We start from the raw sequence: 21,990 nt of genomic DNA on the forward strand, positions 1-21,990 counted from the left end.
ATTACAGCATGCCGTCTAGAGAGGCTGGAGCGCAGACACAGTATAGGTCACTCTGTGGAGCAGGCTGCCCCAAAACTGTCATTCATTAGCTTACAGACAGTTCCTCTTAAAGCAGAGCAGTATTCCATCCCCGTGTCTAATGAACAGAAAAAGCCGAATCGAATGATTATATGTAAATACTTCAACTATAATGATGGAACCGAAATCAAATGCCATTACTTGTCCTGTAATAGAAAGCATCAACAGCTAAGAAGAGGGAACGTTTTAGCGCAAGAAAGGACATGTTTTCACAATGCTGGACTTTTGATGCATTAAGGAGGCGGCCATATTTTTTATGACTGTTGGAACATGATCTAAGCAAATGGAACAAAGGGGCTTTTGAATTTCAGTATTGCTCAGAATGTTCGGAAATGTTTTTGTCTCTCCAAATGAATCAAGCACCACCATGTTTGCAGAGAGGACAAGCAGATAAAGCCGTGCAATATGTTTAAGCAATTGAGCAAAGAGCATCTTGGGTGAGCTTACACCATCTCCCTTAGCATCCACAGTAAGACCCCAGAACAGCCCTGCATGCATAAACTTTTCTAGCAATTAACCAGAGCGGTTGTTTTTATTGCTGTTTTTATTAATCACATCAATCTGAAATGTTTTAAGAAGACAAGGACCTGCTTGATGCAAAAATGTTCACTTCAAGTGTTAGAAACAACGTCATAGGTTTTCAGTATAAGCTCTTATCCATTGTGCAAGAACAGATTATGCAAGTGCAGTGCATTTAAACCAGATTTCTGTCCGCCGCTGACAACAGCGTTCAGAAGTACATCACTATACAACAAACCGGGCATCTGCCTCTTAAGGCTATGACAAAAAATCAGGTCAAAAATAAACAGGCTACGTTGTAACCAGTAAAAATGTCAAATAAATGTGTTTACATAAACAAACATATGTATATGTGTGGTATATCTACACAGTATGATCTTTGTACAGGGTATTCCAGCAACCTTGCGATACAGTTTCTCTATGGCTGCATCCGACAAAGAGTTTTTTCAAATTTACAGGGCTCTAATTTAAAGAGACCTTTGCGCTCATATTTTTCTCTGGTAGTATGTGCCGACCCTCCTCGCCGGCCAGTAACAGCACTCGACAGACCACAATAATTAACAAATCAATTGGTTTCCATTTACATCACAACTCTGAAACTACTGGTATGCCGGTTTAGGTATTTCTCACTCCAAGTATCCAAGAGGAAAATAAATCATGCTACAACACCACAAGACCATATAAAGATATGGATCTTTTGTCGGCACCGAATTTCTAAAAGCACTCACCAAGGCATCACAGGCGACCACAGGGTGGAGCATTTTTGAAATTAACTACAACATTTTTGAACACCAGTATCATTTGACCTGCATGTTAACATCTTATCAAATAATAAGGCCTAAACTTGAAACAAGGTAGGGGATGTTGACGATAGACTGTGCACTTGAGTCACATGCGTCATCAGGAAGTCCTCCCAAACACTTAGTTCATTACATTTTTGCCATTTCACATCATCAGGTAGGAAGTCGAACGCTCTGCAATGGCAACGCAGTGAGAGTAGAGCTGTTCTCACTGCGATAAAATTTCTTACATTACACACATATTACATATTAATCAAATGACTAAATCATAACGTCGACCTTCTTGCTTGCTTGTAATTTGCTGCAGCATGGGCAATTTGTCAGCATTCCTTGGCTGCAGTGGTAATCACATAAGGAATCTGAAATGTGACTGTACTATTTAAAAACTGTGTTCTGAGGTATGATAATCACAGAAATCGTGTAATGTCCGGCCAGTGACAGAATTCCTTGTCACGCGACAAACTGCAAAACAAAAAGGATTATATGTTTGGGCTTCGCAATCATCCCTGACCTTAACTACTTTTTTGGGGGGGAGAAGGGGGGGGTATGTCTCCTTTTTCCAAACATGTTGTGGTGGATACATTATCTGTCCACAGATCCTCAGGATTGCCTCTCCACTCTCTTTACCTCTGCTCTTTCCGTCGCTGCAGGAATCAATCCATGGTTGTTATCCATAGTTCCTTCGGAATCTTTGGTGGACACCGCAAAATCTTCCAAGTGTTTGCAAGGAAAAGCCTGTTACTGTTGGTGACGGATTTGTTTTTTAAAGCCAGCAAACTTGCATTTTATAGTAGATATTGAAAAAATCATTGAGACCTTTCTCACATTTAGTGATGCTCTCAATCTTGAATGAAAATTCCTGCACTTTGAAGCTTGGATTTAGAAGTGTTTTACCCGGTCAAATTGAGGCAGACTGTCGCCCTGTGTGCTTAAATGGTAATAATTCAATCTGACAATGTTCGATATTTAGGTCGCAAAGATTTATACTGACATTGAACCAGCTTTGGTAAAGGGGTTAGGGATCCCCCATTAGAGCCGAAGCACAGATTTACTCTGACTTTCAAGGTCAACTGTCCAAGTCTGTCAATCACCATCACTGCATCCCTTTTACACTCAAGTACACTCTTATCAGGTGATCAATAAACCAAATAATTAGCAGAAAAGAGTCACATGTATCTGGTGCAAAGTTGTGTGTGTAAATGCGCTATAAAACACTCATTCGCTGGGCCTATATAAAATGTTATGATGGTATCTTGGTCTCATGCTAAGCATGCTCCAATGCGGCCGCATGGGTAGCAGATGACCGATCACAGGGATGTAGAGGTGTAGAGCCGTATCCCCACCCCCAACAGGAAATGCCATAAGCCTTAACAGATATCTGGGATATAAGCCTACTTTCTCAAAAGCTCAAAGTTTAGGAGACAAACAAAGAAAAAATAACTGGTCAAGAAAATTTTGACTGTTTGAGAGTCAAAGCAAACAAACTTACCAATAAACACAACTTAACCCTCATACTATGTTAAGGGTCAATTTGACCCATTTCACCCATTGACCCAATGGGTCAAATTGACCCTTAACATAATATGAGGGTTAAGCAAGTTCTTTTTTTTTTTTTCCAAGTTCAGGGTCCTAAGATGATTAAGGATGCGCTGCTAAGGATGGTTTAAATCCAAAAAAAGGAAACATTTTATAAGAAATCTGGAGCTACCAAATAAGTAGTTTATATGTAAGTGTTGTTTCTGAAATATTTGGAAAAAAACAGGTTATTCCTGTCATAATAGAATAATACCAGTTACTTATGGACTTGCTGAAGCGCCTGCAGCTTCTCTCAACATCTCGGCACTGAATACAGAGAGGAGTTTATGTTTACAAGATGTGCGGGATTTTATCAACACTTTGAGAACCATAAAAACAGATAGAGGACTGATAGCTTTAAGTGAACAATTAAGCAAAGCAGCAGCTGCATTGCACTGATCATTTCTACATTTGATAAAGATCTGTCACAACGTTGACGACTTCTTTGCTGTTAAAAGTGTGTCTCGCAAAAAAGAAAAGAGATTAAACATATCTTGTCTACTTTACTTCATAACTTCTTGTTTCAAATGGTAATTGAATAACTTCTGGAGGCAACATGGAACACAGTTTAGATCGAATGGAAAACAGTGGTGTCATTCAACTTTGAAAGAAGCAGATCACTAAAAATAACCCCCCTCTCGCCAAACAGGAAACTGACATTTTCAAGCCAAACATTAATCGAAAATAGACGGCAGGATGTTGGTTTGCGCCGTTCACTCCACTTTAAGCAAAGAGAAGAGCCTTCAGAAACGGGGAACTCATTTTACGAAGGTTGATGTTCAATGTTTAAGCAGTTAACAGCTACAAACAGCCTGGGGAGGATATAAGAGACCTCTATTAGCTGTCACCCAGACCCAGATGTTGGTTAAAAAAGCAGCAGGAAGGCAGGCAGGGACTCAATGGAAGAAGGGAAGTCATCCGGAATGTGCCTGTGCTTCAGCCCTGTTGCCTAGCGAGCAAAAAATATTTACTCCTCACCCAAAGTGGCTCTGGATTTTCTTTTTTTCACTCTCTGAAAAAAATGGCAAAACAAAGACGAAAAAAAAAGAAAAAAAAAAAGAAGAGACTTATCAATCTCAATGAAGTGCAGTGGTTGCTGCCAGCCGAGCTCTGAGAAACAGAGCTTGACTGAAATCGTGATCTTGCCCCAGACTGGGGTGGTTTAACCCTTTTATCCATGGAAACAGGAAAAATAAGTCTGGGGTTTCAGAAGTGTCTGTGCCTGCTAATTCATGCCAGCATTAAACACACAGCAAAACAGGGGTAGCGTTCTCCCGCCATCGAGAATTCTATGTATGTCTGTCGCCATGGTGAGTTGCACGGCAACATTTGGGTGGCCACGGGGTATTTTGTTTGCACTTCTGCCCACTCTGCTGCAGCCTGTGTGGTGATGCCACAGTCTCATGTGGCAAGGCACTTTCTTTTTCTTTTTCTTTTTCTTTTTCTTTTTTTTTTTTTGTGTGCGGTGAGTCAAAAGTGGGATCGGTTTTAATTTCCCTGGCAGTACAACGGAGCCCCTTTTTTCATGCCTACAGATGCTGATTCCTCCTGGAAGGGGGATTACTGATGACATGGAACAGCCTGAAAGAACAGTGAGGCTGCTGTGAACAAGTATGAGGGAACGGAAGAACCACACCTAGAAATCTGACAGAGCCATTCTGGCAGAGGAGATGTCAGGAAACAGCTGGAATAGAATGAACAAATGTGGAGATAGGGTCAGAAAGTCTAGAAGGGAAGGAGGGCAATACAGTACGGAATATCTTTATGGAGTGTGAGAGTTATTCGTCAAATCATACATGTGATATAACAAAAGTGACGTTTTTAAGTGTTTTTGTGAGGCATTTTACAGCTGCATGGTGCAAATTCCCCTCCCAAAATCTGCCTCAAACTGTCATATAAGTGAAGGAAATAAAATTATAATGGAGCAGCTGAAGTCCAGAATTCTCTGGAAACTATTATCATATATCACGTATCGTCGTCGTCTGCAGCTGATGATTATTTTCATTGAGCTTCAAATGAATGCCGTGAATTAGAAATTATGGTAAGAATATTGAAGCCAAAGAAAATAAATAAATAAAAAAGAGGCAGTCACAATTTACATACATGGCGAAGGAAACTCTGCACTGCTGCAGTGAATGTGATGGATGGGTTGGGGAATGGGACGGGTGGGCAAGCTAGCAAAGATACCGCATGATGATTTTTTTTGGATAAGAATCCACAATATATGTCACAATTCCTCTTCCCTCTTATCAAATATAGGCTAGCTACAAAAAAAAAAAAAACCTAAGCATTTCTTTTTTTTCTATTACACTGATTAAACATCAAAATTATGAAAGTGATCTCAATAAAAATGTCATTTCCATTTTATTAACAATTCAAAAGTATTTATTTTATGCTACCACAATGATGGCATGTAGTCAAGGAAACGGAACACCCCACTGCAATTAATGAGATGATCTGAAGTCATTTTTACTTAAATTTTCACTACCCGTTGGTAAAACTACACCTCAAAGCAAAACAAAATGCAAAAAAACTCCCCCTTTAAGTTTCTTGCATTCAAGCAAAGAAAATAAAACTAGCATAGAACATGTGAAAAAGCAACCATTTAACAACACAACTTCTGGATGTAATTTCCGCTGCTCGTAATTTTGCGATACGGTTAATCCCATTGGTCCACCTATAGCAGCAGTTTGCTTCCGGCGATGGAAATGGGATGGGAGGCCGTGGAGCCAAAGAAAAAAATTGCATCGTTCACTGAAACTACTGGACCAATTTCAAAAACTCTGGTCAAAAACAGATTTACGGTAACGCAAACAGAGGGAACATTTCCGTCTACATTCATGAGGTCTAGTCGTGGAATCAAACTGGGTTATGATATCATCTGTCCTCTTGAAAGCATAACTTCTGCCAAATCCAATAATTCAACTCTAATATCTAAGACCCCCGACCTCTAATCACAAACCAATCACCAACCAACTGATGCATGTTGCTAAACAATATATAGGACTTTGTACATCAGTAATAGTACATTAATTACCCTCAGTGGAAAAAAAATGTTTCTTGTAACTTTGTTGCAATTCCTTGATGCCATTGCTTTTTGTTAAAACCGAACTGACTTCTTCAGTATTTTACTTAATGTAAAAGATAAAGAGAAATTGTGATTGGATTTATTGCTATACTAACATACACTGCAGTCCTGCACTAACATGTGGCTCAAGCTGAACAGAATCATTAAAAACAACTGTGCAACAAACATCGCTGAAGAACAATTTAAAATATGTGTTTGGAACAGTTTGGGATTTTGCACAATTGACAGAAACATTTTGGAACACTGAGAGAGACAGATAGTTGTGTGCGAGCTATGTAAACTACAGTTAGCCTACTGTCTTACTGCGAGCAACCAGAGGACACATTGACAAAAAATCCAGCCACTAAGAGCCCAGATGTGCGGTGGAACTCCGTCCAAGCGGCCACGTCTTGACTCTTTATTTAACACCAGCTGGGACGAGCTCGCACCTGGAGACGTTCCACACTTCAAAACTCGGGAGAAAATCAAACTAAGCTGGTGGGAAACCTGAGGAGAAATTGAGAGCAACCTCTGGTGAACGCCCAATGTCCCCAACCAGGGCGATAAAACTCAGACAACCACATGCTATCTGCAACACAATATGTCTTTCGCAATAAGAGACTTACTTCATTTACTCGTAAAGACAAAAGGCAATCGGTGAGGTCGATATGACCTGAATCAGAATATTCAGTTCGGAGAAGGAGCCGCTGTGGTGAATGCTTGGCCATAAATACAAAAGTACAAATATACAAAGTCCAACCTCCCAACCCGTTCTTATGTTGCCACATTTGGGGCTCAGCAATACATTCCACATCGGTGGACGGTACTGCTGCTGATCGTTTCCTCTGGGGTTCTTAGTCACCAAAAATGACATGAGACCATAAATTCAGCCTTGGTGTTTTGGTGTGTTTAAAAGAAGCTCTTAAAAGAACACCATTCAAACCACACGTTGTCCCCAGACATGTCAAGGATGTGATTCATTTTGACGATGGAAAAGCTTCCTTGACAAACAGAAACGGTATTCGTTACCATCTCAGTTTGAGCCGATTCCATGTGAACACTGTAATTTCTGTTATTTAGATAATATAAACTACGATGCAGAGTTAAGTAGGTAATAGAAATACTGATAATGGGGTGTAAACGCATTCTTCCTTCCTTACCTTAACCTTGTTCAGAGTTGTGACAAATGCAATGCTTAGAGGAGGAATCTCATAAATATGGATCCAACCAGATTTGGGAAAAGAAAAAAAAACAAAACGTTATATCTGATAAATGCGTAATTCAGTTTGCAGGAAATTTTTCAATTGGCTCGAATTCGCCCCAGGTAACTCAATTGAAGGAAGAAGAGAAGTGACAGGTCACGCCTCGGTCACAAGAGAGCTTGTCGTAACAGAATCCCAGATGCCGCTTATGGATAGATCTTTTTAAAGAAAACCGAGCTCCATGTAGCCTTAAATAACGTGATCATCCACAAGTAATCTGCTGAGATGATATCAACTCAGCGAGGCATCAGATGAGCCTCGGCGAACACCAAAACCACCGCCACCACCCAGCGGAGGAGTATCAGCCAAGCAGACAAGACAAAGGCCTCTCCCTCAGCCCTGCAACACACCCCTAACTGCAGCCCGGGCGGCTTACAATGAAGACTGACAGGGATTTCACACACACACACACACACACACATACACACACACACAAAGAAAGGAGATGAGGAAAGGGAGTGGACTGCTTGTATTCTGCAATTGTACAGAAACACACACACCAGCGCCCACACCGGCGTCTGCCCTGAATCCGACCTCCGCCCTGGATGCTCCAACGGGATCCCGGAGTCCTTTCGATCCGATCCCCCCCCTCCAGTAATGGGCGTGTCCACCCCCACCCCTACCCGCTACCTCCACCCCTCCTCAATCCCCCCCTCTTTTTTTTTTTTTTTTTGCTCTCTGCACCAGCCCGCAACACAAACGCAAAACCCGTGGCCGTGGACTGCGGGGATGGGGGGAGGGCACTCACGTCCCGCAACGCATTTTCACAAGTTTCCGGTTTGAGACAATGCGAGACGTGATGCTGAAATTAGGCTTCGAGTGTCAATCATGTAAGGAGATGACATGAACGGATGGACAGCGGGGGAGGGGATAAACTCACCAAAAAAAAAGGGGGATAAAATGAAAATAAAATAAAAGTCTCTTAAGTGAGGGGAATCGGATAAATCCTGATTTTTGAGGCTGGAAATTTACGAAAATGTGGGTACCGTTAAATGACCCATATCCCTGTTATTATCTTTTTTTTTCCCTGAATTAAAAATATGTTCTTTTGATGGGTATTCCGGCTCGCCACATTACGCAGGTTTGTCCGCAACAAAGAGAGGATGCAGTGAAACACGATTTTTTTTTTTTTTTTTTTTGGGTGGGAGGGGGGGTTATAAAATAAAAGAAAAGAAAATAACCGCGTTCCTAGCCTGCGCGCCTATTTTATTTTATTTTTTTACCACCTATCTCCCCCCCTATGGTGGTCCTTCAGGGAGGAGGCTCTGGGAAGACGCAGGGGAAAGAACAGAGAGCCCTTTTCGCCTCAGGCCGAAAAACGGTAAACGCCGGTGATGCGCAAAAAAAAAAAAAAAACACAAGTTCCCGCAAACTACTCACCGTGATCTTGGGGATGTTCTTCTTCCCTTGATAAGACATATTCGCTTAGGTTCCACCCTTTTTTCTTTTTAGAAACAGAGCTTATTTCGCGACGCGGTATTCCCTTCGGACGGATGCTGCGGCGGGAGCTACGGGGAATGCTCGCCCCTCTGTCGGTGCGATGTGCAGTCAGGAGGCTCGCAAAGTGGAGAAGGAGCGTCAAAATGGTCCAGCCGCCCTGCCCCTCCCTCCACGGGGCTCCACGGGAGGAGGCAGAAACACGGTCCTTCCACGAGAGGGCGCTTACGAGACGCAGCCCCTCCGACGCAGCAACCAGTTGTCCGCATTTCTTAACTTTGTTTTGCACAAGCAGCAGAATACCTTCTTATACCCCATGAAAGAAAAATAGGTCTTCCTTTTCTTTAAAAATCTGAGCATCCCCAGCAGTCACTTATTATAAAGTGACTAAATGATTAGGATCATGATATGTCTGGTTGTGAAAAACGATAACAAAAAAGAAATTCATCATTATATAATTCTGCTACAAACATGGTTTCAGACGAGATGGAATTCACTAAAGCACATCTCTTTGTGAAGTTTCATGAATATATCACACTTTATTAACAGGAAAATGAATTTTCTAAAATAGCTAAATATTTCCTGAAATACCTCTATTATTATTTTGACAAAATGTACTAGAATGTGATGCTTATTTATTTTGTTGCACTAGTCTCTAATAGGAAATGCCAGTTTTTTCAGACACTCAAATGTCTGGAAGCAGCTGTCACATAACATACCCTGCATGTCTACTCAAGACAACTTTCTCACTCCCTCCCTCTCCCTCTCTCTCTCTGTCTCTATCCCTCGCTCTCGTCCTTGCACTGTCTTGTCCCCACCATGCCATGTGTCCCTATTGTTCAGCCATAAAGTGGATCAGCCCTCACTCAGCCAGTTGTGCACCACTCCCTCCCTCCTCAGTGCTAATTTGCCCATGATGAGGGTCTGAAACTGACATGTGTGACAGAATAGCCATTAGAATGAGTGTGTGTGTGTGTGCGCACGCGCATGTGTGCGTGTGTGTGCTTATGTGCACATTTTATTATCCAGGATTATTCAGTTCATATTTTCAAAATGAATCTTTATTTTGAGTGTAATGGCAGGATGTTATTTATCTCTTTGTATTAGCATGTTAATAATAAACACTGTGTAATGTGTGCTTTTTGTCATATTGTGTTTTGGTACCATTTAACTTTCATGTTATACTGACTATACAAACACAATACGGTACATACTCAACTATTTCCCTTGAAATAGGACAGATTTTGTTCATATACATTTCAATATTCTTGTTTGTCTCATTTATTATTTTAAATGAGCCAGTCTTCTTTAACCAGAAAAATACAAAATAAAAATTCCAAAAGTTCTATTCAAGCGGCTATGTAAGGAATAACATTAAATTTTTCACACCTTATTCTGTTAATTCGCAAGACTTTCTGAAATAAAATTCATAATTGAAAATCGATTGCGATATCTTAAACTACAAGAAATACTGATAATTTCATCTTTTAATTTGTGAAATACAAAAGAAATGTGATGCTAAGCTGTGTTCAGTACCCAGATAAATACATTAGTATGCAGTGATTAAAACAGACACCTCTTCTCTAAAGTTTTCTTGTTTATTTTAACAAGAGAGCACCGTAGCCCTCTCCAGGCGTGTCCTAAGCATTCTCTGGTTTTGAAAAATGCATCAGCATGCTCTAAGTTTGCAGACCTTCTGCCTCTACAGTCCGCATTAGCAACCCGACACTGATGGACATAGAAGGACCTGACAGATCGATGATGCAGAGAGAAATCTCTCATGTCATCAGAGTTGCACCAGCAGATCTAGCATTTAGGCGGCCCCAAAAAAGTTCAAAAAGGCCAAAGTAAACTTCTGCTATAACTTCCAATCTGCAAGTTCAGTAATGTGTGAGATGTGCCAGAGACAGGATGGCGTGACATCTGCTCTAATGACTGTGGCAAATCTCTCTTCGACAGTGTTTTGGGCCTCTTGCTGATTGGATTTAACGCATGTCCTCTCGGTTAAATGTGGGACACCTATTGCAATAACCACATTTTGGTCATGGGGTGTATCTTCAGACTTGGAAGTGGTTTCTTTCAATTCGATAATGCTATTTGATCAAGCGCAGTGACATGTAAGACTCTTGAAAAATGAATATCTTAAAAACAAAGTAGCAAAGATCAGAAACACTGGGGGGTGCCAGGCCTTGTTATACATCCCCCGTCTTCACATTCAAACTAAAACAACCTTTTGACATCAAATAACACATACAACGCGGACGATGAGAAATTTTGGCGTTTACGTTTTATGAATGGACATCGCAATTATTGTATCAAGGTCACCTACTGGTAAAACTGTGACCCTAATGAATGACATTACAAGGGGTCTTTCCCAAACCAGCTCCTCCAGACATCTGGCGGGATATGAGAGAAACAATTAAACCTGTTATCCTGTTAACTAGTGTAATGAACAACTACATGTGTCCACGTTGACCAAGGGGGATACCGATTTATCTCTAAAACGATGGGTTGGCAAAGGAACAAAAGGTTGGCAGACTTAAAAAACAGGCATCTTCTCCACTTCTTATTCATTTGCATGAAAAAGATTTTCCAAAAACCTGGTCGGTATCCAGAATGGACTCGGAATTGGAAGTGAGCGTGTCTCTGTTATCAACGTGATGTCCCCAGACACCCCACAGCCCACTGTCTGCTCATTTCTGCTGAATCACTGCAGTACTGCGGATCCCCTGAGAGGCCAAATGGGATTTCCATGCTGATGCCATTTACATACTTAGAAAAGGTTACATTTAGATTTCGGGATGGAAATTATTATAGGCCTATGTAGACAGCAACGTGATGAAGCTTATAAACCTGACTATATATTGCATCTAAAATTCCCGACAGCTGGATATTTTTTTATTTACTATTAAATATATTAAATGTTTTTTTCACTATGAGAACTAATCATACTACAATTCTTGATTTGCTCTTTGTTTGCATTCAGTCACACTGTGTCTGGTACCAGACACAGACTTATGTTTATTGTCTAAATATGAAACCTAATTACTTAATCAACAAGCCATCAAAACATGAATTTAGGGTCTGATGCATGTATGTATTGAATTGAATTTGTTGTAAGGTTTTTCAGCAGTATACTTGCTATTGTGTCTTTACTGAATTACAACCAAATACATGCAAACACAAAAGAAATCCATGAGTTGATAGTACTTGATTTTACCATCAGTTTCAGTCTGCTCATGTGAAACATTAATGAGCAGATCTATCATATGGCCACACAAAAAGGTTTAAGTATTATCAAATCATACAAATTCTGTGGTCTGAATATTAAAGCCCAAATACATATTATGTTATCAAAAGATTAAGAAAGACAATGCTTCAGATTAAAACACTTCCAAAATGTTTCAGTGGTGGCTGCCATCAAGAAATATTGGATTATATTCCAACCCCCTTAAATATTCACAAACTGTCTTTGATAAGTTGATAAATACGGACACCTATGTGATGCAGACTGATTGTATGCCTTGTTCTGTTAAAACAGTGCAAATGCTCATATTTATTTTGCTTTCCTTTATCAATACATACCGCCTATGCTGTGTCGTTTGCCTGTGACTGAATATTTACAGGGATCTTCCAGACATATATTACCTAAGAAGGCGCAATCACTTAAACTCATTATATGTTGTTTAATCCGATGGTGCTTTAAAGAAGTTAAATGTACGTGAAATAACATATCCCTCCAAAACATGTTCATTTTATCCATTCATTCATTCATTCACTCATTATGTATACTTGGGGGGTGGGGCGAGCGAGGAAACTGAAAAAAAAAACAAAAAAAACCCTCGTGATTATGTGGACAACACAAATATCCACATAAACCCCATCAGGGATGGCATGGTGCAGGGGGTAGCGATCATACTTGAACCAAACGTTCCTGGTTCGATTCCCGGCTCCTCTTCGTGTGTCAAAGTGTTGTTGAGCAAGACACTGAACCCCTAACTGTCCCCTGCTAAATGGCTGCCAACTGCTCATTGTTCATCCATAATGGGTGGAGAGGAATGCAGAGAGGAATTTCCCACAAGGGATTAATGTTGTATAACACATAAATTGAAAAAATTCAGAATTGAATCAGTAATAAAATTTTATATTTCAAACAGACTCAGTAATCCAAGGTGGGTGCAATGTAGCCATCATGTTGGTTCTTGATAATAAACATACAAAAAAATGCAACCAAGAAACATGTGTTTCAATATGATATCGAACAGTTATTTTCAACAACAACAACCATCCTCATCACCTTAGCAACCACCATTCTAGCAACTTCTCATCAATTCATTCAATTTATGCATTCAATGATATCCTGACCAAACACATTGTGTTTGTTTTTGTTGGTTTTAGAATTGTGGGTATTTTTGATAAATGAGGATAAATAGAAAATCACTTGTTAATTATTTTTCGGTGTGCTTCATCCCATTACACAGTGGTTGTCAATGAAGTCACAAGATTGACTTTGACACACTCTCAAATATCATCAATCGTTTTCTTGTAACAGAAAACAGCAACAAAAAAATATCAAACTTATATATATACAGGACTGTCTCAGAAAATTAGAATATTGTGATAAATTTCTTTACCTTCTGTAACGCAATTAAAAAAACAAAAATTACTTTTTCATGATATTCTAATATTTTGAGATAGGATTTTTGAGTATTCTTAAGATGTAAGCCATAATCAACAATATTAAAATAATAAAAGGCTTGCAATATTTCAGTTGATTTGTAATGAATCCAGATTGTATGGCATTTTGTTTTTGTAATTGCATTACAGAAGATAAAGAACTTTATCACAATATTCAAATTTTCTGAGACAGTCCTGAATGTATAAATCTTACATATATTTACATAAAATTGTCTCGTATATAATAAAATTTTATATATACTTGCCTTTGTCTGGGCAATCCTTCCTTCTCACACAGCACTATATATATATATATATATATATATATATATATATATATATACACACACACACACACACACATATACATATACATTTATACATATATATCTATATATGTAACCATAGAGACACATTTCCATTTTGTATGTACAATATATGCTGGAAATGTGTATCTATGGTGCTGTGCATCAAAGTTATACATACATACGTACATAAATACAAATATATCTATCTAAATAGACAGACAGACAGACAGACAGACAGACAGACAGACAGACAGACAGACAGACAGATAGACAGATAGATAGATAGATAGATAGATAGATAGATAGATAGATAGATAGATAGACAGATAGATAGATAGATAGATAGATAGATAGATAGATAGACAGACAGATAGATAGATAGATAGATAGATAGATAGATAGATAGATAGATAGATAGATAGATAGATAGATAGATAGATAGATAGATAGATAGATAGATATTTTAGGTTTTTCATTAGCTTTTTCTGTTTTGTGTTTGTTGGTTGTTTCAGTTTCGGCAAAAATCGAGTCTTAGAACACATTTAATTCATCTCTATTGATAAACAACGTGCTGCTTCCTTAAATAAAAGGAGAGCCAAACAACCGCAAAACTCAATGTAATTGGAAAAGAGTCCAGACGGTGGAGAAAAACCCAGCCGTCATGGTCACATGCTGCAAAGAAGACTGTCGCTGTTTTCAAAAGTTACAGGCCGCTCACCTTTTCCTCTCTACCTCCCCCGCCGCTCCTCTCCACCCCCAGCGCATCTCTCCCTCTTCCCCGCCCGGCCGCGGGGCTTCGCGGACCGGGGGAGTCCTCGCCACTCACCGGGCTCCCCGCCTCGCGACCGGTGTTCCGTGCGACGGTCTTCGGAGTGCGGGAACCCCTTTGCCCGATGCTCAGCGCATCGAAGTCTAGAGTTTTGTTCTCGAACGCGTCCTGAACGCTGCAAAACACTCCGCCGTATTTCTGCCGGGGAACCTGGTCGGCGGTACCGGGTCGGGCGAGGTAAACCGGGAAGGTGTCCGGTGCCACGTCCTGGTTTCCCCTGCGCTCTGCCATGGTGGAAGCCCTGCAGGAGTGACCGAAGAGGACGGTGCAACTGGAAGTGGCGCTGTACGCTGCGTGTGCGTGTGTGTGTGTGCGTGTGTATGGAGAGGTAGGCTCACACTGGAGTGCTTGATGTCCCTAAACCCTTCGCACCAGAGGTTATTTTTCTACTTTCTGCCACAATTCCAACTACATACTTAAGATATGGACATGGTATTTATTCATTATTTCATTATCAATGAATTCACTATCTATGAATTTAATCCTGCATTCAGGGTTGCAGGGATGCTGGAGCTTCTACCAGCTGTCATTTGATATCTGTCAACAGGCTTTCACAGGACCACATATAGACGTACAACCACTTATTCACATGTCATATTGAGATAAAAAAAAACCACTTTAACTCTGTCATTCAAAAGTCATAGATATCCTACCATTTACTCTCTTATTCGCACATCATATAGAGACAAAAGCATTCACTCTCCGACTCTAATGCTGGATAGAAATGAAAAACATTCATTTTCTCAAACCCACATCATAGTAGGACAAAAACCATGCACTCTAATTCACATGTCGCATAGAGACATACAACATTCACTGACATTTACAGTGGATGTTAAAAAAAAAACAAAAAAACAATTACCGTCTCATTTATATGTCGAATAGGGACAAAAACCACTCTCTAACTCACATATACAGGACTGTCTCCGAAAATTAGAATATTGTGATAAATTTCTTTACCTTCTGTAACGCAATTAAAAAAACAAAAATTACTTTTTCATGATATTCTAATATTTTGAGATAGGATTTTTGAGTATTCTTAAGATGTAAGCCATAATCAACAATATTAAAATAATAAAAGGCTTGCAATATTTCAGTTGATTTGTAATGAATGCAGAATGTATGACATTTTTGTTTTTGTAATTGCATTACAGAAGATAAAGAATTTTATCACAATATTCTAATTTTCTGAGACAGCCCTGTAGAGATGGGGACAGTGACAGGAAAAGCTAGACAGATGGTTGACATAATGCGAAGAAGGAAGGTAGATAATACTGTGTATTTGGGAGAGTAGGGGGAAAGAAAGCAACTGTAGAAACTTAGAAGCAGGTTTCAAGTTGCACTATCATGAAACTGACAGGATGAAGAATGGAGTAGGAGTTATCCTGAAGGAGGAGTTTGTTAGGAATGTTCTGGAGGTGAAAAGAGTGTCAGATAGACTTATGAGTCTGAAACTGAAGGTGTAATACTTAGTATTGTTAGTGGCCATACCCCACAGGTGGGATTTGAGTTAGAGGAGAAGGAAATTTTTTTGGAGTGAGTTAGATGAGGTGATGCAGATTATCCCTGTAGGTGACAGAGCAGTAATTGGTGCAGATTTCAATGCAATTGTTGGTGCAGGCAATAGAAGTGATGAGGAAGTGATGTGCAGGATTAGTATCCACGATAGGAACACAGAGGGAAAGATGGTAGTAGATTTTGCAATAAGGATAGAAAAGACTGTAGTGAATACTTTTTTTTTTCCAGAAAAGGCTGGAACATCATGTAACTCATAAGAGTGAAGGTAAGAACATGCAGCTAGGGCAGGTAGACTACATCTTGTATAGACAATTTAATCTGAAAGAGATCAGTGACTGCAAAGTAGTGGTAGGTGAGAGTGTAGCCAGACAGCATAGGATAGTGGTTTGTTGAATGACTCCGGTGACAAGGAAGATAAAAGAGGACAAAGGCAGCGCAGATGATGAAGTGGTGGAAGCTGAAAAGGGAGGAGTGTTGTATGGTTTTCAAGGAGGAGTTTGGAAAGGCTCTGGGTGGTCAGGGAGAGCTTCCAGATGACTGAACAACTGCAACTAATGTGATCAGGGAGACAGGTAGGAGAGTACTTGGCATGTTGTCGGGAAGAAAAATAGATAAAGAGACTTGATGGTGGAATGAGGAAGTGCTGGAGTATATACAGAGAAAGAGGTCAGCAAAGAAGAAGTGGGACACTGACTGGTGAGAATTACAGGAGTACAGGGAGATGCATTTCAAGGCAAAGGTAGATGTAGTAAAGGCCAAACAAAGGGCATGTGACTTGTATGCTCGGTTGGACAGTAAGGAGGGAAAGAATGATTTATACAGGTTGGCAAAACAGAGAGATGGAGGTAGAAAGGAAATACAGCAAGTTTGGGTGATTAAGGATAAGGGAAGGGTATTGACAGATGCTAGAAGAATGATGGGAAGATTGAAAGATTGAGTACTTTGAAGAGCTGATGAAAGAGGAAAATGAAAGAGAAGGTAGGATAAAAGAGGTGACTATTGTGAACCACAAAGTAACAGAGATTAGAAAAAGTGAAGTGAGGAAGGCATTGAAGAGGATGAAGAGTGGAAAGGCAGTGGGTCCTGATAATATACCTGTGGAGGTGTGGAAGTGTCTAGGAGAGGTAGGGTAGAGTTTCTGACTAGATTATTCGACAGGGTCTTCGAGAGTAAGATGATGCCTGAAGAATGGAGACGAAGTGTAATGGTGCCCATTTTTAAGAATGAGGGGGATGTGCAGAATTGCGACAACTATAGAGAGGATAAAGTTGGTGAGCCATACAATGAAGTTCTGGGAAAGAGTAGTGGAAACTTGAGAGCAGCCTTTGTAGGCACGATATTGTTTCATGCCTAGAAAGAGTATGATAGATGCAGTATTTGCGTTAAGAATGCTGAAAGAGAAGGACAGAGAAGGACAGAGGAGAGGGTGTTGCATTGTGACTTTGTAGACCTAGAAAAAGCATATAGCAGGGAGATGAACCATGGTGTTGTATGGGCAAGTCTGGAGTGACAGAGAAGTGTGTTAAACTGGTGCAGGACATGTATGCAGGATGTGAGACAGTGGTGAGGTGTGCTATAGGTGTGACCGAGAAGGTCAAGGTGGAGGTGGGACTACATCAGGATCAGCTCTGAGCCCCTTCTTGTTTGCAGTAATGATGGCCAGGCTGAGTGAAGAGGCTAGACAGGAATCTCCATGGACCATGATGTTTGCAGATGACATTGTGATCTATAGTGAGAGCAGAGAACAGGTGGAGGAAAATCTTGAGAGGTGGAGGTATGCGCTGGAAAGGAGAGGAATGAAGGTTATTCACAGAAAGCCAGAATATATATGTGTGAATGAGAGGGACCAAAGTGGCACAATGAGGCCACGGTGAGCAGAGATAAAGAAGGTGGAGGATTTCAAGTACTTAGGGTCAACAGTCCACTGCCATGGAGAGTGTGGAAAAGAGGTGAAGACACAGGGTCAAGCTGGTTTGAAGGATTGGAGAAACATATCAAAAATACTATGCAATAGAAGAGTATCAGCCAGAATGACAGGAAAGGCGTACAAGACAGTTGTGAGACCAGTGATGCCGTATGGTTTTGAGACAGTGGCACTGAAGATAAGACAGGAAGCAGAGCTGGAGGTAACAGAGATTAAATTGTTGTGGTGCTCTTTGGGAATAATGAGGGTGGATAGGATCAGGAATGAGTTCATCAGAGGGACAGTGCATGTTAGATACTTTGGAGAGAAGGTCAGAGGAGCCAGACTGAGATTGTTTGGTCATGTACGGACGAGGGATAGTGAAAATATTGGTAGATGGATGCTGGGGTCGGAACTCCCAGGCAGGAGGTCTAGAGGAAGATAGAAGAGAAGATTAATGGATGTGAAATGAAAATAAGTTGATGTGAGAGAAGAAGACTAATAGAATAGGGGTGAAATGCAGAAGGTTGTTTTGCTTTGGTGACCCCTGAGAGGAAAAGCCGAAAGTAAAAGAAGAAAAAGATATAGACACAAAAACATTCAGTCTCATTCATACATTAGACAGAGACGAAAAAACATTCCCTTTTGAATTCAAACATCATTAAGGGACATACAACCATTCACTCTCATTTAAATGTCATAGAGACAAAAAAAACATTCACTCTCTCATTCGCATGTCATTAAGGGACTGAAAGCACTCACTCTGTAATTCCCATGATATATAGACACACAACCATTCACTCACTTGTTCACACTTCATACAGAGAGAGAAATATTCATTCTCTCATCCACACATGACATCGAAACGAAGGTAATTTATTTTCTTATTGTCGTGTCATTTGGAGACAAACAACCATTCACTCTCTGATTTGCACATTTGGCCAATTTAGGGTCTCCGATTGACCTACTGCATTTTGGGCTGTGGGAGGAACACCAGAAAACATTCACATGGAAAGAACCCGCAAACTCCAAACAGATACTGTATGCAACCTGCTGGAATGATACCAGAGCACCACATATTGTGAAGGAGAAGCGCTAGCCACTGTGCCACCGTGCCACACAGAAGTAAAGTCTTCTCACACTATAAAATTTATTCTCAAAAAATCAGAGGCTTGCTTCAAAAGCGAACAAACAAGGATGAGGCCATAAGAAGGGGTTCAGCAGGAAGCATCAATGGTTGGATTTCAAAGAGAGGGGGGAGCTGTCCGTTCAGCACCACCACACACTTTTAATACCTACACCTAAACTAGAAAATGCTTGAAAATTAAATTTTCCCAAAGTTCATGCCTCAACCTGCGGTGCTTCGGTAAGCAGGAGCGGGAAAAACGGTGGGTGTCAAACAGACACAGACAGCTCAGCGGAGAGGTCAGCAAATGGAGCATGTGTTAGCTCAGCAAACAGCATTTATGTAACATCCCCTCAAACCAAATCAGCATGGCTCAAAGCACGGCGGAGGTCAGGTTTAGGTTACCCCAGGGTCACAGAGGTTAAGAGTAAAAAGTTACAAGTCTTTGATTATTTTGTCGAGTTCTGAGTCATTAGCTGTTTAACTGGAGTCTGACCACGACCATATGATTCCAGTCTATGTGTGAGATAGAAAAAATATTGATGATTATAAACATGAGAAAAATCCCCAAAAAGAAAACAATAATCAAACAAATAAAAATCAACTGAGGAACATAAACGAAACTCATGCTGAATTTTGCTGAATAATTTTGTAGTCATATTTTAGTCATCATTATATCTCGGCCCTGTCATAAAGAAGGTATCGAACATTGGGATGAGTTAATCAGTTAATAATCATCAACATACTTACCCTGCACACCCCTACCTCTGTGTAACCCCCAGTCCGACGATTCAAAATAAAAATCTTTACTCATGATTTAAGTGAAGAACGTTAAGAGCTGAAACATGAAGACGTGTTTGAAGGTTGACTTGATGCTGCTGCTAGGTGAAAAGTGGAAGAGAAGATTATCATGAGCTGGATTAAGAAATAATACTCTGCTGCTTTAGCAATCCGACGGTGTGGGGCCTGTGTGTGTGTGTGTGTGTGTGTGTTAATAGATAGATAGACAGAACAACAAATTCTTCATAGTCCAAAAGAGGATGAACATCCCAAACCATGGCTCACAAGGAAGTCCAGAGAAATGTAGAGTGGGGCCTTTCAGTGTGTTTGTATGCTTTCCCATTGTCTGGTGTGTGTTTCTCTGGGTTCTCGGGCTTCGCACAGCAAAACAAAAACATGTTGAGTGTTAAGCGAAAGCAAAAACATCATTGCCTGTAGGTGAGACAGCATGTGGATGCCTGTGCTGTATGCAGTTGAAATCGACAGGCTGCAGCTCCAAATGCTTCATAACGCTTAGTCTGATTTTTTCCACACAATAGTATTTAAACCATTTGGTAATATACACGAAATGTGCAATGTTCAAGCATTATTTGATGAAAGGAAGGTTTAAAAAAAGATTATACCAAGTGACTTTGGCTGAAATGCAATATGTAACTCCATTTCCACACTAAGCACACCAGCCTGACATGATTTTGATTAAAGCATCACATTTTAAGGAAATGCCAATAAACTCCAGTCCAATGTTGCACTTATTTACTTCTCTTGTGGGTAGGCGTAAGTGTCCCCCATCAGTCTGCTTTCCTGTCAGTTCTGCGTTCATTCTTAGATTTCTGCAAGCAAATCACAAAGCAACGCAAAGGTGAGAAAACAAGATTCCAATCCGTGACAGCTTTTTGTTGTTGGAAGCCATAAAAATTTGAAATGCTGACACAAAACCTGTCCCAGCTATTTGAATGTTATATGTTGTGAGTGAACAGGGACAAACCTCAGAGGCTGGAGCAGATTACACAGTCTTGTTATTGTCACGTGTTTTAATGTGGTCGGGACACATTTGGCTTGGAGGAAGTAATCACTTATCACTGTCCGGCTTGTAGCGACATCAGCAAACCCAAATCAGGTGTTGGATTCATTTTGAAGCATGACCTATTTTCAAACAACAAACTGCAGTGAAACTTAAACAATCTAATAACCTGCACATTTTGGATTAACAAGTTGTGTAATTATTCAAACATGCTTTTATTAATTGAGTTGTTTTCTGCTGGAAAAAAAATTAAAAACTACAGGAAATTTTAAAGACTAGGTTTGTAGAAGAACGCGCCCTTCTGATCATAGTTTACAATTTTTCGGAGTCATACGTAGGTCACATTTCTCATGTTAAAATTCATAAAAAAAACACAAACCAACCATAAATCAAAAGATGTGTGTGTGTGTGTGTGTGTGTGTGTGTGTGTGTGTGTGTGCATACACACACATACACATACACATATATGTAAATGGCCTATACCGATCAGAATTTATTTCTGTTTCAGTTTAGGGCTTTACGATCATTACTGCGGAGTTCAGGTGATTGCTTTACTCTCAAAGGGAAATAACATTTTCAAAAAAGTAAAATTTGGATCAGTTAAAAAAAAACTGATGTGATCTATCACACAAGTTATTGCCATTGACATGAGGTAATCAGCTAATGATAAAATTGATATTACAGTACAACTGTAATGAATATTAAATACATTACCCTGTAGCAAGCATTGAGACATGTACTTCATGAGGCAGCATGTTGCTTTCATTTAATAGGGGTTTTAAAGCTATAGCAGCAGAGCTAAAACAAATGCACACTAGGCCAGAAGTAAAAGGCACGTCTCTGAAAAGACAGCAGCACTAATGCGCCACTTGCTTTAAGTGCATGATCATTCCGGCATGATGGAATGGTGGCAGATAAGACAAGGGATTGGCAAATTCATGCCCAGTGGTCGTTGCGGTTTTGGCACAAAATACCTTGCGGCAAGGGAGACCTTTAAAAAGTGGGTAAGTGGGTCGATGGTGGGGGCAACAGGGGAAGCAGGTTTTTGTTTTGGTCCTCACCTTTATTGCAAAAAGAAGACACATTTAAA

General features: G+C 40.2%; 1 protein-coding gene across 2 annotated transcripts in view; it reads right to left on the bottom strand.

Annotated features, from left to right (window-relative positions):
• dpysl3 (dihydropyrimidinase like 3) overlaps window positions 1-8,886 on the bottom strand; it is a 30,930-nt gene extending 22,044 nt beyond the window's left edge. Inside the window, exon 1 of one of the 2 annotated variants that reach the window (XM_086176711.1) lies at window positions 8,682-8,886. In XM_086176711.1, the coding sequence (XP_086032837.1) occupies window positions 8,682-8,720 (39 nt within the window). In that variant the 5' untranslated portion in view covers window positions 8,721-8,886. The remainder of the gene's footprint in view (window positions 1-8,681) is intronic. The other variant, XM_086176710.1, reaches the window with a different exon arrangement.
• Window positions 8,887-21,990: the final 13,104 nt, after the last annotated feature.

This window comes from Fistularia commersonii, chromosome 29 (genome assembly GCF_037954325.1).
Source record: "Fistularia commersonii isolate RoL2024-O1a breed Wild chromosome 29, RoL_Fcom_v1.0, whole genome shotgun sequence".
In the NCBI taxonomy this organism is placed as follows: Eukaryota; Metazoa; Chordata; class Actinopteri; order Syngnathiformes; family Fistulariidae; genus Fistularia; species Fistularia commersonii.